At 44.8% G+C, this 15,352-nt stretch overlaps 1 protein-coding gene across 1 annotated transcript in view; it reads right to left on the bottom strand.

Moving 5' to 3' along the window:
- Nucleotides 1–15,352, bottom strand: part of CSMD2 (CUB and Sushi multiple domains 2) — a 187,233-nt gene that overhangs the window by 149,677 nt on the left and 22,204 nt on the right. Inside the window, exon 4 of the mRNA XM_032448955.1 lies at nucleotides 11,874–11,986. Coding sequence (XP_032304846.1) covers nucleotides 11,874–11,986 — 113 coding nt within the window. The remainder of the gene's footprint in view (nucleotides 1–11,873; nucleotides 11,987–15,352) is intronic.

Genomic DNA, 15,352 nt, shown 5'->3' with positions numbered 1-15,352 from the left:
ATTTACACAGCTGAGGTGCAAATCTATATATGATGTGCAATTCAACCTAAAGAAAATCCCCTGTTCTCCAGGGATGTGCATTGGGAACTCAGAAGGAAAGCAATGGAGCCAAAGTGACACTGGAGTGGAAAAAACAGATTAAAACGATGCAGCAGAGAGGTGATATGTTGGCCTTGTGCTCAGCAGCAACACATTAAAACTTTTAAGAGATTCATGCAGTGGACTTTTCTATGACTGCAGCCACAGTCTTCCCTCCAGTAGCTGTGCTGAAGCGGATATTTTTAGGCTGAAGTCCTTTATGAGCTGTTCATCTTATTACTGCTTCATTCCATTCATTACGTTTTTAATCATGTCCAAACAACTGAGCTATTAAATAAATTCCAAAGCAGAACAGCAGGCTGTGGCTTATGCAAGCTAAAGATCTGAGCAGCAGCAGAAAAAGGCTACTTTGGTTGGGGATTAAACCTTCCCATTCTTAAAAAGCACAAAGCAACCGCTGGACTCAACTGCCGCATATTCAGGATTATGGCCAATTCTCAGTCCTGTCTCCTGCTGACATCTTAAAAGGCATTCAGGACATGGTTTGCTTTTATAGAAGTTACAGGCCTGCCACAAAGGAGGGAGAAAGTTATATAAGTATCCTTTCAGTAATGAACTCCGCACTGTAACGCTTCTGTTGGCCTCCATCAGAGCAACTGCTGAGGGTTACATTTGTTCAGTGCAATACTGGAAGCTTCCCAGACGCTGCTCTGACAGCTTCAGCATCTCATAAGCTGTTTTAAAGGGGGAAACCCCAACCCATTGGGACCACAAGGCATGGAGCACTGCTCCCCATCCACTGCTGGCAGCAGCGACTGGAAGTGATGGTTAAAGGCATCCAGCAGCTCCTCTGGAAACACAGCAAGGATTTACTGAAACCAGGGAAGCTGCTGTACAACAAGCCAGAAGAAAACCATCACAAGATCAGAAAAAGAAACCGCCTATTAGACTAAGTGTATTCATTTCTGGTCCCATCGGACTCACATGAATAACACGCAAGGTTGTGACAACGCACACTGAGAGGTGAGGGCTTTATTTTAAGCTGGATTCCAGACCCCAGGTTGGAAAAGTCATCATCTGATATGTAAACCAAGCTACCGATTGCAAAGTCACTGAAACAGAATGAATAACATCATTCTTTTGCTACCTTTCCCTGCTACAGATGCTCTCTAAGCTCCCAAAAGGCACAGCAAACAAGCTGCCCGTCTGTCACTCAGACAGCACCTGCAAAGGGTCCGTAATTGCACTGGGACCCTCCCTGAGCTGCATGATGGCAGTGCAGGCTTTGCTTACTGAGATGGGGGAAATCCTCCATCCAACTCAGTGTCACAGCACAGCACTCACTCCTGATTCCTCTTCATCTCTACACATCCTGAACTCAGCAGGCAGCCCAGAGCACTGCCACAAAACCAGGAGCAGATGAGGGTACTGGAGGACAAAACGCATCCAAAGGAGCACACATGTACAACTCCATCATGTAGTCACAGTAGAGCACAACTGCTAATGAGATTACAATATGAAATATGCTACCAAAAACTCATTTTCCTCCCACTGTGTGTTTCTGCAAGGCTGCTCTAATTTTATAGGATGAGAGGTTACGTGGGAGGAACACGATGATAGCGAGATCAGAGGCAGCAAGAGATTTTAATTAGCATAAAGGTTCTCTGCATCGGTTGGCAGAACTGAGAAAGCCCTGCAGTGTCTGGAAGGTTAATTTCAAGGTAGTTCTGTGGTCTGGATCTCAGCAGCACCAATAAACACACAAAGAGGAATCCCTGACACAAAGTGCCCTCCTGAAGAGCTACAGGTAATGCTGGAGTTACTTCATGCCACCTCCAAAGGTGGGATTATCTAGAGACTTCCTCATGAGCACAAACCCAGGTTTCTATGCTTGTTTAGACCCACCTCTTTCCTTTCTTGAGTTTTTTAAGCTGGAAATTTCCAGATATCTTAATGGTTTATGGAAGCGATGACAGAACTGCCAAACTCCGTCCTCCTTTGCTGATCATCAAGAACATGGGCCATAGCACTGAAGCAGCAATAGGTATTTATATCTCCTTGGCAGAAAGAAGCACTTTGAGTGAACTCTCATGTTTCCCAGTTAGAGTTGGATGCAAAGAGGAGCTGAGGATCCTAAATACTAGATTAATTTTTTGTCTCCTTAGTAACAAAAGCAGCTTTGGCACATCTCAATAGACCGAAGGGCCAGAAGTTGATGCAGGGTGTTGGGAGGGGGATTTCTGGTAAAGAAAAAGCAGCCTGGTGGGATGTGCAGAGGAGAAACGCTGTGATCTGCCACCTGGATTCAGTAATGCTCAATGCAGAAATACCCAGTTACAATAACCTGAACCATCAGAAGACAGCCATCAGATTTACACCAACACTATAAAACAGCACTCACTGCCAACGTTGTAGACTTTTCTATTAAACTCAAAACAAGCTGTTATGAAGGCAGCACGAAGTAAAGCTCTGTGAGAGCGGGGCTGGTGGGGCAGGGGAAGCCTTGGAAAAGCACAAAGGGATAAACCCAAGTGCTCAGTGATATCTCTGCAGATGAGATCTCTATGAAATCTCCAAGATAAAGCACAGCACAGCACTTCCCCAGGGGCAGGAGGCAGCCGCCGCGACTTTATCAACTAAGTAGTTATAATTTTCATGCAAATAACGAGAATAATCAAATGACTATCACAGCTGTGTCAGCCTGGAGAAAACACCATCTCTGAGCCGATCAAAGCAAGCAGCTGACCTCACAGCGTGCATGTTTCAGATGGTATCTACCCTATCCATCCTTCTGCAGCTCGTTTGCTTTGGTGGGGAGCTAAAAATAAAGAATCAGCTCATGGGCTGCCTGTAACCGAGGCGTGATGTTGTATGGATGGATGGAGCAGCGACCTGCAGAGCACACCTTGCACGTGCTGGGCTGCAGCCAAAGGCCATGGCCACACGCGTCCCATTTGTCTGCATGTGCTCCATCTTTGCTGGCACAGAAACACAAAGATGCAACTGCCATCCCTCCAGGATAAATAACAAAGAACCAGACAAGTCTGTGTGTTAAGGAATGGATGAAGCAGCTGAACAAATGAGGACAAGATCAAACAATCTGTAAGGGCTGGGTGTTGGGTTTTGTCTCCTTTGCCTTCTAACCCACCAGGATGGCATCACACGAGCACACTGAGCTGAGCTCTCAGTGTTGGCAGTTCTGCTGCTTGTTTGTTTTTTAAAGAACAAGCAATCCAACAATTGCTTTCTACTAAGCTCTCATATCTTCAAGACACAGAACACCCTTTCCAAGGCTTGGTACAGCTCTGCTACAAAGAAACACGGACCAGATCCATCAGTACATCCACACAGTGACAAAGCCAGGTTGTATTTATTTTGCTCCACATTTCAAGGATTACTGATTGACAGGCCCTATTCTTATGAATAATAATAATAACAACCAGCCTTTCTGTGCTTGAATAATCATTGGTTTTGCTCTGTAATAGCAGGATGTGGTTGAGATGGAAGACTCAATAGCATGAAGCCATCATGACCCTCCTTATCCACAAACACAGAGCAATGGGAGCAGCCTTTAGCAGCTCCATCTCCAGCCACACACTGGCCTGAAGGGTGAGAGGAGCAGCAAAGTGGGGCTGAAGACAGCACTGCTTTTGTTCAGCCTTGCTGAGCTCTATATGGCATTTGCCTAATACAAATTACAAACACATTCCCCTCTACCTGTTGTTCCACAGTAATCAATAACAAGACTGTAAAGGCAGCTGATTCTTGGGACATGAGGAAAACAGTAAATCTGAAGGAGAAAATTTTAGTCCACAGATGCTATTTGGGGCTCTTTTTTTTCCAATCTCTAATGGCTGCCAGCTAATCACAGCACTTTCTGAATCAAAACATGAGTCAAGGTGAGAATGCACAGTAATCAGAGGCACAGATCACCATGTGGCATGTGCATTCGCTTCTGGAAACAGAGATAAGTTAATTAAATACTCATTTAACTAGAATTAAGAAGGATTCACTCTATATGAGTCGATCAAAACCTAAACCAAAAGGTGTGCTGCACATAGGAGTAGCCCTTTGGTATTTAAGCATCCCTGAAGGTACACTGTGTAGCTGAATACATGCACATAAGCCTCTTACTCTAAGACGTGCTTCTTTCCTACTCCAAACAGTAAATCAGGCAACAAAAGGAGACTCCTGTCCTGGTCTCTGGGAGAGTCAATGGTGCCATGATGCTTATCTCGTGTTGGATCAGACCCTCATCCAACCTCAGTGCCTTCTGCTTCACATTGCTCAGCTCCACAAGCGCACAGAAAGGGAACTCCTCCATCCCCCACTGCTGCCATCCCATGTCCTGCCTCCCTGAAGGGATGGGGTCCTCCCAGTTTCCCTTTGCAATAAAACCAAAAGCCAAAGTTTAAGGTTTAAGGAGAGCTGAACGATCCCAGCGAGACAGCAAACTGTTTCTATGCTATAGTCAGGTTCTGCTTGGACAGATGACATTTTAATCTCAAAACTGTAAAGAAATACCACCTGGTAAAGAAAAGGGAAAGGAATCACCATCCACAGAGTGGGTAGATTTGAACGGATTGAGAGGAGATGTCTCTCAGGAGCTTAGATGCAATCAGCACATGTCAGAGGATTTTGTGGGATAGGTTTTCTGTTACTCAGCCAAGTTTCCCCCCAGCCTCTCTGCAAACTGTTTTCTGTTTCCCAGCCATTGCTGCTATGAATAACGAGTTCAGATCAGGGCAAGCTGCTAAAAGCAAGGCTGGTCAGCCCAACCACCTCCTTCCTCTCCCCCTGCAGTAATTGCCTTGCCTGCATAATCAAAAGTCAGCTAGCCTCCTCCTAATGGAGAATGCTAAGCTTAAAGCTAATTTTCCATATCTAAATTGCTGCATATAGACAGCTTTAGCCTGGATTTTCAGCTGTTCCCCATAGAAGTTCTTCTAAAGTCAATCCAATCTGCGTATCAGAAGGGACATTCACAGGCTTAAATTGGGATGGAGACATTTGAACACTTATCCCACTAAAGAAAAAAAAACATTAGAGACCACTGTAAGCAGTTTAAGATGAGGATTCTTGCCAAAGTCTCAGCTCACGTAGGAGAGACAAAACAAGCCCTATAGCCAAGGAACAGCTCCCCCCATCTCCACAATAGAACCAGCTGGTAAGCTGCTCAACCAGAAGAGCTGAACCAACCCCTCTGTAAACCCTGAGGTCTGAGGAACACCTCCAGACTGGAGAAGCTCTGACTGGACTCATGTCCAAACCTCTGCTCTTGGTGTAAGCAACAGATCCTGGAGTGACCAAGAGCTCCATCCCCTGCAGCGGTGCATGGAGTTGTGTGCAACATCCTCAAAGCAAATTAAAATATGATAACCCCTTAAATGTAACCTCGTTGGGCTCAAGAAGTACAGTAAGGTACCCTGATTTCAAGTATATGGAAAATGGCTCAGATTGTGAACACAGACCTCTGCCCTTGGGAACATCATTGTATAGAGAGACAGTGATGGAGAGCAGATGTTGGGTTCAGGTCAAATCCCCTACACCAAAATCCAGAAAAAGAACTGGTTCTGATTTTCAATCAACTGAATTTCACCAGTCATCAAATTGGGAAATAAAACGACCAAAAACTCCTCATGTGGGCTGTAACTACAAATTGGCCAATGCATCTTATAACGACAGGAAAATCCACCACCACACATCAAATAAGACAGAGCAGGGGCAGCAATAGCAGCAATGGGACTTCTTCAGAGCATAGAGAGACACCCCCAGGCTTCACCTCCCCCCTTCATTGCCATCACAGCCATCCCTGGGCACGATGGAATGGCAAGGAAGGACAGACAAGCCTTTTAACCAAATTGCCTTGGCAGCAAGTCTGCAATTTTCGCACAGCTCATTAGTGGTGACTTTTTATGGAAATGTATGCTGAAACAAAACCAAACGCATCTAACAACTACATGTTCTGCAAATAGATTCCCTGATTGAAAAGAAATGGCTCTATTATATGCAAAGGGGGAAAGAAAAAGGGGGCGGGGGGAGCAAGAGGGGAGGAAAATTAAGGTCTGCCAAGAGGGAGCCTGGATCTGAGTCCTTCCCAAACACCCTTATGGGGATGTGCAGCTCCTTGAGGTGCTGCTTTCAGCTCCTGCCCAGCACCACAGGTCTGGCAGCACCTCCCACCACCAAAGCAGAGGCAATAGAAGATCTTGCAGTTCTTTTTGCTGCACTTCCACACACTTATTGTCAATAACAGAACAGTTAGGGGAGAACAGTGGGAACTCCTTGACAGCAAAGCGACCCCACCTTGTAACTGAACAAGCATCACTCGATGTTTGTCTACACGCTTAATGCAGGATCCTATTTGCAGCACGTTATTTCTGCCCTCCTGCGTCTGCACTGATTGATCTCATTTGCATATGCAAATCAAACACCAATACGAGACATTTAATATGCTCTCAACTTCATTTAGTGCTGCAGCAACGCGGGTCAATATCTCACTGCATGCTCTGGTGTGCAGGAGGGGAGGGCTGGCGCTGAGTCAGCAAATGCTAATGAGCTCCACAGCTTTCAAGTCTTAAAATCAATTAGTAGTAAATTAAGGCAGACTTGCTGGGAGCTCATTTAAGCAATAAAAATCTTTTGTATAGTTAAAAAGGGAAAGAAGAGGAAGGTTGGTTTTTCCTACCCCAGCTCCCTTGGGGGGGTGTGCTTCAATTGGAATAAAGGGGGCCCAGCTGCAATGCTGGGTGCTGAGGTGAGTCCTGGTGGCTGCAAGAAACACACAGCCCTCATTGCAAGGTCTGTTATTCACCTTGGACATAGTTAAACTCAATGAATGGGTCGTGCCCTGCCCTCTGTGTTAATGCATACAGCAAGGGGAGCTCAGCCCTCTGCTCCTGTGCTCACGTTCTGTCCTTTTTAAAGCAGCTCTTTGTCTAAAATATCACATCCTGAATATCAGAAAATAAACAAACAACCAATTCCTCAAAGGAACAAAATCCCTGCAAGGCTGCCAGCAGCTCCATGGAGCTGGCACAGGTCAGAAGAGAGGGGCTGCAGGAAGCCTGGGCAGGCTGGAGGGGATCCGAGCACCTGACAGAGCTGTGGGCATCGCTGTTTGCTGCTGAGGAGTTGGACCAGATGACCTGTAAGGGTCTCATCCAAGTCCCAACGATTCTATGATTGTATGCAAATCACTTGTGTGCAATCTGCATATGGTACATTAAATGAAACAGTAGTTGCACATTGCGAACAGCTGATGACAAACAGGGACGCAGCCACAGAGTCGAGAAATCCTGGATACGTTCCAAAGAGCAGACAAAAATCTGAAGCCATACAATATGTAAACCTATTGCCAAGCACATCTTTTGCATTCATAGAAAACACTTAATTGGAGACAGAATAAATCCGATGCTATGCTTAAAATCTAATTATGAAGCAACCTCTCTTTCTAGTCGCTACGCTGCATAAAACAACCCTGTCACTCAATGTTATTGACAATACTGCTTTGCCTTACAGCACGTTTGGTGCCTTGGTTTATCATGTACTCCAAAATACCAACAGTGCACAAGCAGGAAGCAAAGCACAGCACGGTGTGCTGAGGAGCTGCAGTTTGGCATCACTCTCCGAATGCATTTGTAAGTGCAATGCTATGAACCCCCAGAACAAAAGCAGCTTGGAGATGCCTGGCTTAGTTTAAAATCTATCAGTTCATTTCAAGCCACTGGGAAACAGCGGCGTGACCCAAACAAGTCAATTTAGCCGTGAACCCACTAAGTACTGCAGAGAAGTGCACAGAGCCAGCATGGCCAACCAAGGATCTCAGCTGCTGATCTTTTTGGCTGGCTTGAGCGCTCTAAGTGAGTTACTGCAGCAAAATAAACTCTAATAGAGCAATTAGAATTAGATGAAAACTTCTGGTTCATCTGCTGCTGTCCTCTGCTACTTCACTGCTTCTCCATATGGTGGGCTACGTATTAAAAAAAAAAAAATTAGCAAATTATTTTTAAAACGGATTAGCTGAATTGCATTCAGACCTCGGGTAGGCATTTAGATCATATTTAAAACATTACTAATTCCATTTGGCTTAAATCACTTTTGGAAGCGGATCAGCCCATGAGCTGCCTTCAGTCTGACCTCATCCACCACTCTGACTCGGCAACGACAGCACAGAGGCAGCAGCAAACTTAGAGCAATACCTTGAGCTTCCATCCTTCCCTCTGCCACCAGAGCAAGGGTTAACCTGTGCTCTGATGCAGGACTCATGTTCCTCTGCCTCAGCCTGAAAGAAAAGCACCAACTGAAGAAGTTTACCAAGCACCCAGCGTGTCTCTGCTATGATTCAGGTACTGACAGAGCCGGGACCCAGCTGGATGTTTAAATGAACCCAACGCGGTGTTTGCTCAGAAAGAAAATTGGCGTCAAAAGTACATCCTGTTACAGCTTTAAAGATTTCAGCCTATTCAGTACGAAGCTGGCAGTCCTGATGTTTATTTTCCCATATGGAGAAAACGCTCTGAGCAGTTCCAGTGCAATTAGGGTCACCTCATTGCCACCACAACCCCCCAAGGCAGCTCCCACTGCCCCTATGGGAACCTCAAGTTGAACAACCAGAAGCTGATTTGGACAGCTTGAACCAACTCTGCATCCTTCAGTGCTTAAAGACAGAAATCAGACCGAGTTGTCCTCCATGAATGGGGCAATTGCCACTGTGAAGTCAAATAACAGATGGGAAAAGGGAGACACGGAGCACAATGACAACACATCCAGAACAAGGGACAGGAATTGTCCAACTTTAGGAAAATCAATGGATAAAGATGGACAGGACCCAGTTTTAAACTGTATTATCTAAATATGCACACACCGCTCCCCAAACAACCCTCTAAAGAATGAAATATTTGTGCTTGAGAAAGAGGAGGGTATTTATTACGAAGGAAAACAGTACCATTTACTTGGGGTTGTTTCCCTCTGTATTTAAACGCTTCTAATTTCTTAAAATAAGCAGTGTTCTTCCAGGCGTAATTGTTTCTTTTCAATCAGGCTCTCAGTGTTTGCAGCTATCAAATTTGTTGCAGCTGTAATCAAACACGATGTCTTGGGAAGGAAAATCTTCACCTACTGTTCCATCTCACTGCATCACGCAGCAGTTTTGGATGCAGAGGAGTCCAGAGTCCAATATGCCTCAGTTCATTCCAGAACCTGAGTTTCTACATGAACTTTGCTTTTGGGGAAAGAACACCAATGGGCTCAGTATATCATCTGTAAGCCTCCTAGTCTTGTTCTGCTCACACCCCCAGGCACAGCATTGGGATGCTGGGGATGGGCTGATGGTTGGACTCGATGTTCTTTGTGTTCTTTTCCAACCTAAGTGACTCTATGATTCCACAAAACACCTCTGTGGCCACAGTGCACAAAGCCAAGGCAGAAGTACTTTAAAGCAGTGCTCTCTTCAGTCATATGTGATAAACAGCAGCTTCAGGTACCTTTCCTCAAGTCCTCTGCCATCTGTCATCCCCTTAGTACTAAAGTGAGGCAGCCAAGAGGTAATGGTTTACAAATAATAAAGTAATGTTATTTTATACCTACATTAATAAGCTAAAATAACCCGCCCTCTATTCATCATGAAGCGTTATTAGTATTATTGAGGAAGTGATGTGGAATGTATATCGATTTCCTCTTATTGTAAAAGACTTGCCCCATTTATTGTAAATGCCAGCTCACTGTGTATCCATCAGGTGTGCAGCAGCAGTGATTGCAATTAATTTCACACTGTAACGCAGGCATGCACCTTAATATTAGTTTCAGACATCCTTCAGGGGAAGCAATCAATGGAGACATTGGTCATTTGTGGTTACTCAGTCTCCAGGAATACTTTACACAAGACAATGTGGTCAAGATTCACACCCCAGTACAACAGTTGCCCCCATTCTGCTTCCAGATGATCCACCTCAGTACTGGCAATCCAGCCAAGTCTCCTCATATGTGAGGTCTTCCCACATCCACTGCACCATATAGAAGCTACCTGCACATCCACGGATGCAAGCTCAGAGCAATGTGCATGACAAGGAGCCATCCTGACCTCACTTTGCACCATGGGAACTTAGAACACAGGCTTGGACCAACATAAGACCTTGCAGAACATCTGTGCCAGAGCTGGGAGCAGCAGCATGTCCCCAAAGCTGTCATCCAGTGCCTCCAATAGGGTTCTGCATCCTACAGCAGCACCATCTCCATCAGAAGGGGGCTGTGCAGGGGAAGCATCACATCAGCCTGTTTGCCTTCCACAGCAGGAAAATGAATGTAAAATCCTTAGTGTTTATACTGGGCTTCAAAATAACAGTTGACATCAATAGCAAAAAAAAAAAAACAAAAAAAACCCAAAAACCCAAACAAAAAGAATCACAACAAATATCAAGAGACTGGAGAGCAGGAGGAATCAGACAATGAAAACAAACAAGCTGGCAACACACGGCAAACCAAATGAAGAAAGATGAGGAAGTCAGAGGAAGGGAGAGTTAAGGAATATCTAACAGCATTGCACAGGCAATGCAGCACAGCAGCCCTCAGATCCCAGGGCCCTTCTGGCACCAGCAATACCTGGGGGCTCACAAAGGGCTCCGCAGGCTCTCAGAAATGTGCTTCCAGCCCATCTGCTCTTGTAGCATCTCTGCATGTTCTCAGTGGAAGCATCCTGCCACCCATGCATGCAAGTGCTCCCTTTCCTAGTTGAAGTGTGTAGCTTAAGTGTGTTCTGGAGCAGCCAGAAATGAATAAACACATACAGGGATACAAGCAGATGTTTGTTGTTTCCAATAAATTGCTTATAAATGGTCTTCATCACACATACTAATTAGGTAAATAAGGAAGACCTTTACTGATATAAAGCCAACCTCAATTTCTTTGCTTCTCAGACATCACCTTAAAGGCAATGTTTTCCTATCACTCCAATGTCCCCGTATATGTATTTCCTTCCTACCTTCCGTTAGACAAAGGGCTTCCCAAGATCTTTAGTTACCATTTCCCAATGCCTGCTAACAGGGAGGATGCAAATAATGAGTGTACTCTGATAACAGATCATAAAGGAGCCATTTACCAAAAGGGCTCTGATGCATTGTTCTGTCTTGAAGCATGAATTATCGAATCACAAGCTATTCACCAAGTCATGGATTACCAATGAGCTGAAACAGCACTATAGCAGAGCACGTATCTCTTATCAAACTCTTGCTTATCTCCTCCTGTACTGTGAGTTAACTACATGTTAACTCATGTCTTTTGTCACCAAATCTGGGAGCCATGAGCTGTCCTGCTCATCAAACATAATGATGGACTTTCCTTCCACCAGAGGTCCCATGAATGATCACTTCTCTGCCCTGTGAACAACCAGAGCCTGCTCTGAGCCAGACAACACAGCAGTGCCGGGCTGCTCACATCACCTGCTGAAACACCAACCATTGGGAGGAATAAACCTCCCCTCCCTGCCTCAAGGCAGAGCAAAGTGTTTAAACAGAAATTAGAGAGTATTTAAACAGAATCCTCCTGAACCTGAACAATTGTCAAGTGCAGAAAACACAGTGAGATCAAATCATCATCTAAATGAAGGCATCTGCCTGGCTTAATGTATTGGGTAATTGGCCAGTAGGACTCATTACCAAAAATTACCATTAAGGCTGAGATCTTAAGACTCCAAAGAAAAACATTTACAGGGACAGAGACAATATTCAAGGTTCAATAATTAACGCAAAAGTAACTCCAATTTAGGCATGGTTAACCCGTCCTTTATGCCATTAGAGGACACACATACAATTCAAGGCAGATATGTATTGGGCACTTACCTTCATAGTTCGCCTGGAAGCCTTGAGCACTGACTGCGTAGTCACTCACAAGCCACAAGGACAGCACGACCCCTGTACTCACTATAGGAGCAGGCAGCTGGAAACCTGTTAACCTGGAAGAAACCAAGAGGAAGATTACACTCACCAGCACTGCCTTTCACCTGCCTACAACAGCAACAAGCTGGGAAGCCACCACCTGGTTAACACAGCATAGCCTGAAATGGCTGGGAAATCCCAAGAGCCAGAAAGAGAATGGCTAACAGTTCCTTTGGATGGGGCATGCAGAGGTTGAGTTGATTATACAGCTGTTCAGTTAACACTGGGCAAACCCATCCTGGGCTTGTAACCCCGTCCTGGCTTTCCAATGGAACTACTCAGGCACTTCTCCATCCAGCAGAACACTGCAGAAATGCCACTTCTCATATGCACATCTCTGCTCTCCCCCTTGCAGACTCTGAGCTAAAAGGCAACTGTTAATTTTATTACAAACCTTTGTTTTGTAATGCTTTATTTGTAATGCTTTATTAGATGGCAGCCACCAAATCCCTCTTACTATATTGACACAGCCCAAGAACTAATGTACATTTCCTACAAACAATCACAGTTTTATAACTTATAATCCATCTCCCCACACTTGGCAGAGGTGATTTACATAATAGATTTACATAAGGTATAAACGTGCTACTGTAACAGAAAGTCTAATCCTTCTTACACACACAGATGCTCATCCCACATCTTCTATACAGCAGTTACATCCTTTCTTCCTTTCCCATTAGAAAGATGCTGGCAAGTGATGTCTTACAAAGTACATCTATGTAGATCTTTTCCATTCACCTCCTATATCACAGCTCCCACTGAACAACCCTTAGCACTGGGGTACCCTCACCAACCAGGTGCCAGCACAGCCAGTCCCAACCCAGCAGCTTCTCTTTCAATCTGCCACCAGCCAACTTATAGAGACAGTAAATGAACCTCCTTCACTGTTCTTACTCTGTCCCCAACTCAATGAATTCAAATATTTATGTCAAACAGATTGAACTGACTAATGAAAGCTGACACGCTCTGCCTTTGGAACCTTATTAAAGCAAAAATGTCCAAGTTGCTGGCAAAATTCATGCAGTTGCCAATGATGGCAGATGATTTGATGTCAGTAAAGAAATGCTTCCCAGCTCCCAGCATAAAACCTATTGTCTACACAAGCTGAAAGAACAATTGCTGCTGTTTATTACAGATTTAAAGCTTCCAGTTTTTTCTTAGGATTCAGACAGTTTTGCTGTGCCCAGAACTAAAGGAGAGTGCCAAAGTTTTACTGTGCAACTTAGCTGAAATGGAGACCCCAAAGACTCCAAGCAACACAAAGACCAGTTTTACTCAGAACATACAACAGAAAACAGAACCTGTTGGCTTTCATTCCCAGCACCATCAGCTCCCAAAAGGCTTTTGATTCTTAGCAGATCCATCCTCTCCGAGTGCAGGTTTTTTGCATCTCGGATTCAGCTCACAGCATTCACTGAGATGACTCCACTCTGCAGATGTTGATTTTAATTCAGGGCAACATTTACATGTCTGCTTACCTGTAAGCAAGTGCACGAGTCCCAGAGGAGATGATGGGAATTAAGTACTACCTGAAACAAAATTGCCCTTAAGGATATATTCATGCTTTGTAGTTACAGGGTGCTCAAAGAGAAGGATGGTCTGTGCACAAGGGCATGACATTCTAGCAGAAGTTTGGCCTCAGACTTCCCATGGATTCCACACTGATTGAAGATGTTTCCATGGGCACCTTGTAAAAACAAACAACCCAACCCAACCATCTCTTTGTGTCCTCCAGTCCCAAACCTAAACCTGCAGCCCAGGGAAATTCAAGGCATGGCTACTGTGTCTGCAGACAACATGAAATCATTCCCAAACAGCCTCGTGCATGAAACAGTCATTCTGACATCACTGTTATTTAGCGTGGCAATAAAAAAGGATGTATACAATAACAAGAGAAAGAAAAGCTGCAAATGCTGTCCCTTGTTTTCACATTAAGGGCTGGAACAAGAAGGTGAGGGCAGTAATAAGAGCACAAATTATCTCCCATTCCTTCTGTACCTCTGGCCAAATGGGTTATTGAGTCATTACCCCCTTAAGTTGCTTGGGGCCAATGCTGATTGTGTGAGCTTTGCAATGTGTTTTCCATTGGCTTCATTCTGCTCCTACAGTGGGGAACCAAACTAAAGCAGTGCCAGAAGCACCACTTGCTAAGCTAAGCACATAGCAGGTCGCTGCACCAAACCCCCTCTGCACATGAGCTCACCTCCACCTGTTGCATATTATCCTGCTCCACTGTACCAAGCACAGCAACATCACAGACCGGGACCCAGGCTCCCACTTTGGAATGCAGGTGCCATAATTAAAACAGAGCACATTATTTTTCTGGTAGGATGCCCACCATCAGCTCAGACTGCAATCAAAATAGTTATTGCAGCTGGCAATCCAACAGCCTTCAAAGCGTAAATGCTGGAGAAGTGTCTCAGAACACCTAATGAAAATGCATTGGATCGCATCGTTTAAACCAGCATTAAATTACACTACACCATACCTCAGTGATTTTTTCCTGCATGTAATTTGAAGGCACCTATTAAAGAGATTTCCCATCAAATGAACCAGTCTGCTCACCATTATACAGTCAAAACAAGATGTGGGCTGGTCTGACCCCCCCTTTGTTATCCCCAGGACAACTTTCAAGTCAAGCTGGGTGTAAGGGACTGCCTAGAGGAAGAACCCCAGAGCATGAGTTGCTCTATGGAAAACCAAGTTGGGGAATCATAGCAAGTCCTCTAGCATGGAGCTTCTGCTCACCAATGCAGGCAGGTGATGGAGAGGAGAGAGCTCACGATGTACGAAGCCAATCCATTACCAAATGGTGCCAAGATAGAAAGGCCCAATAGCTTCCCATTGACTTGGAATTGAATTTCATGTCTTTGGCATTCAGTTAGCTGGCTGATGTAACCATAGAACTACGAGGGAACTCGCTGGTTTAAAGGAGACTACCTGTATATGTTCAACCTTTCCTCTATAAACAGGTGAAAGATTGCTCATCCCAGGCTAACAGTTTTAAGTTCCTCAGTTTTGATGAAATAAATGTGCAAGCATTCTGCTGCCAGCAGAAACCAACTTCAGAAACAGCTCCGTGTTTAAAAACTGAAGCCTTAGGAAAGCAAGAAACAGAACCTCATTTAAAGTCAGGGGTGACTAACAAACTAGGCTGCCTCATGGACGGCTTCATGGTCCGTGTCAAGAGGAGTAAAAGAACAGATGCCAGAGATCAGGGCATTTAACCACAGCCACCCAACCCCACCACAGACATCACCACAAGTAGGTGTTTTATTGCAGAACAGCTGCAGTGAAGTCATTGGAAAGAGATGGCGACCATCTTTGAGTTCCTCTAATGCTTAAATACTACAGTAGAAGTGACTTATATCTGGCACCAGGTT

Source organism: Coturnix japonica, chromosome 23 (genome assembly GCF_001577835.2).
Source record: "Coturnix japonica isolate 7356 chromosome 23, Coturnix japonica 2.1, whole genome shotgun sequence".
Taxonomy (NCBI): domain Eukaryota; kingdom Metazoa; phylum Chordata; class Aves; order Galliformes; family Phasianidae; genus Coturnix; species Coturnix japonica.
Note: the sequence above shows the minus strand (reverse complement) of the source record. Positions and strands in the feature narration are given on the sequence as shown.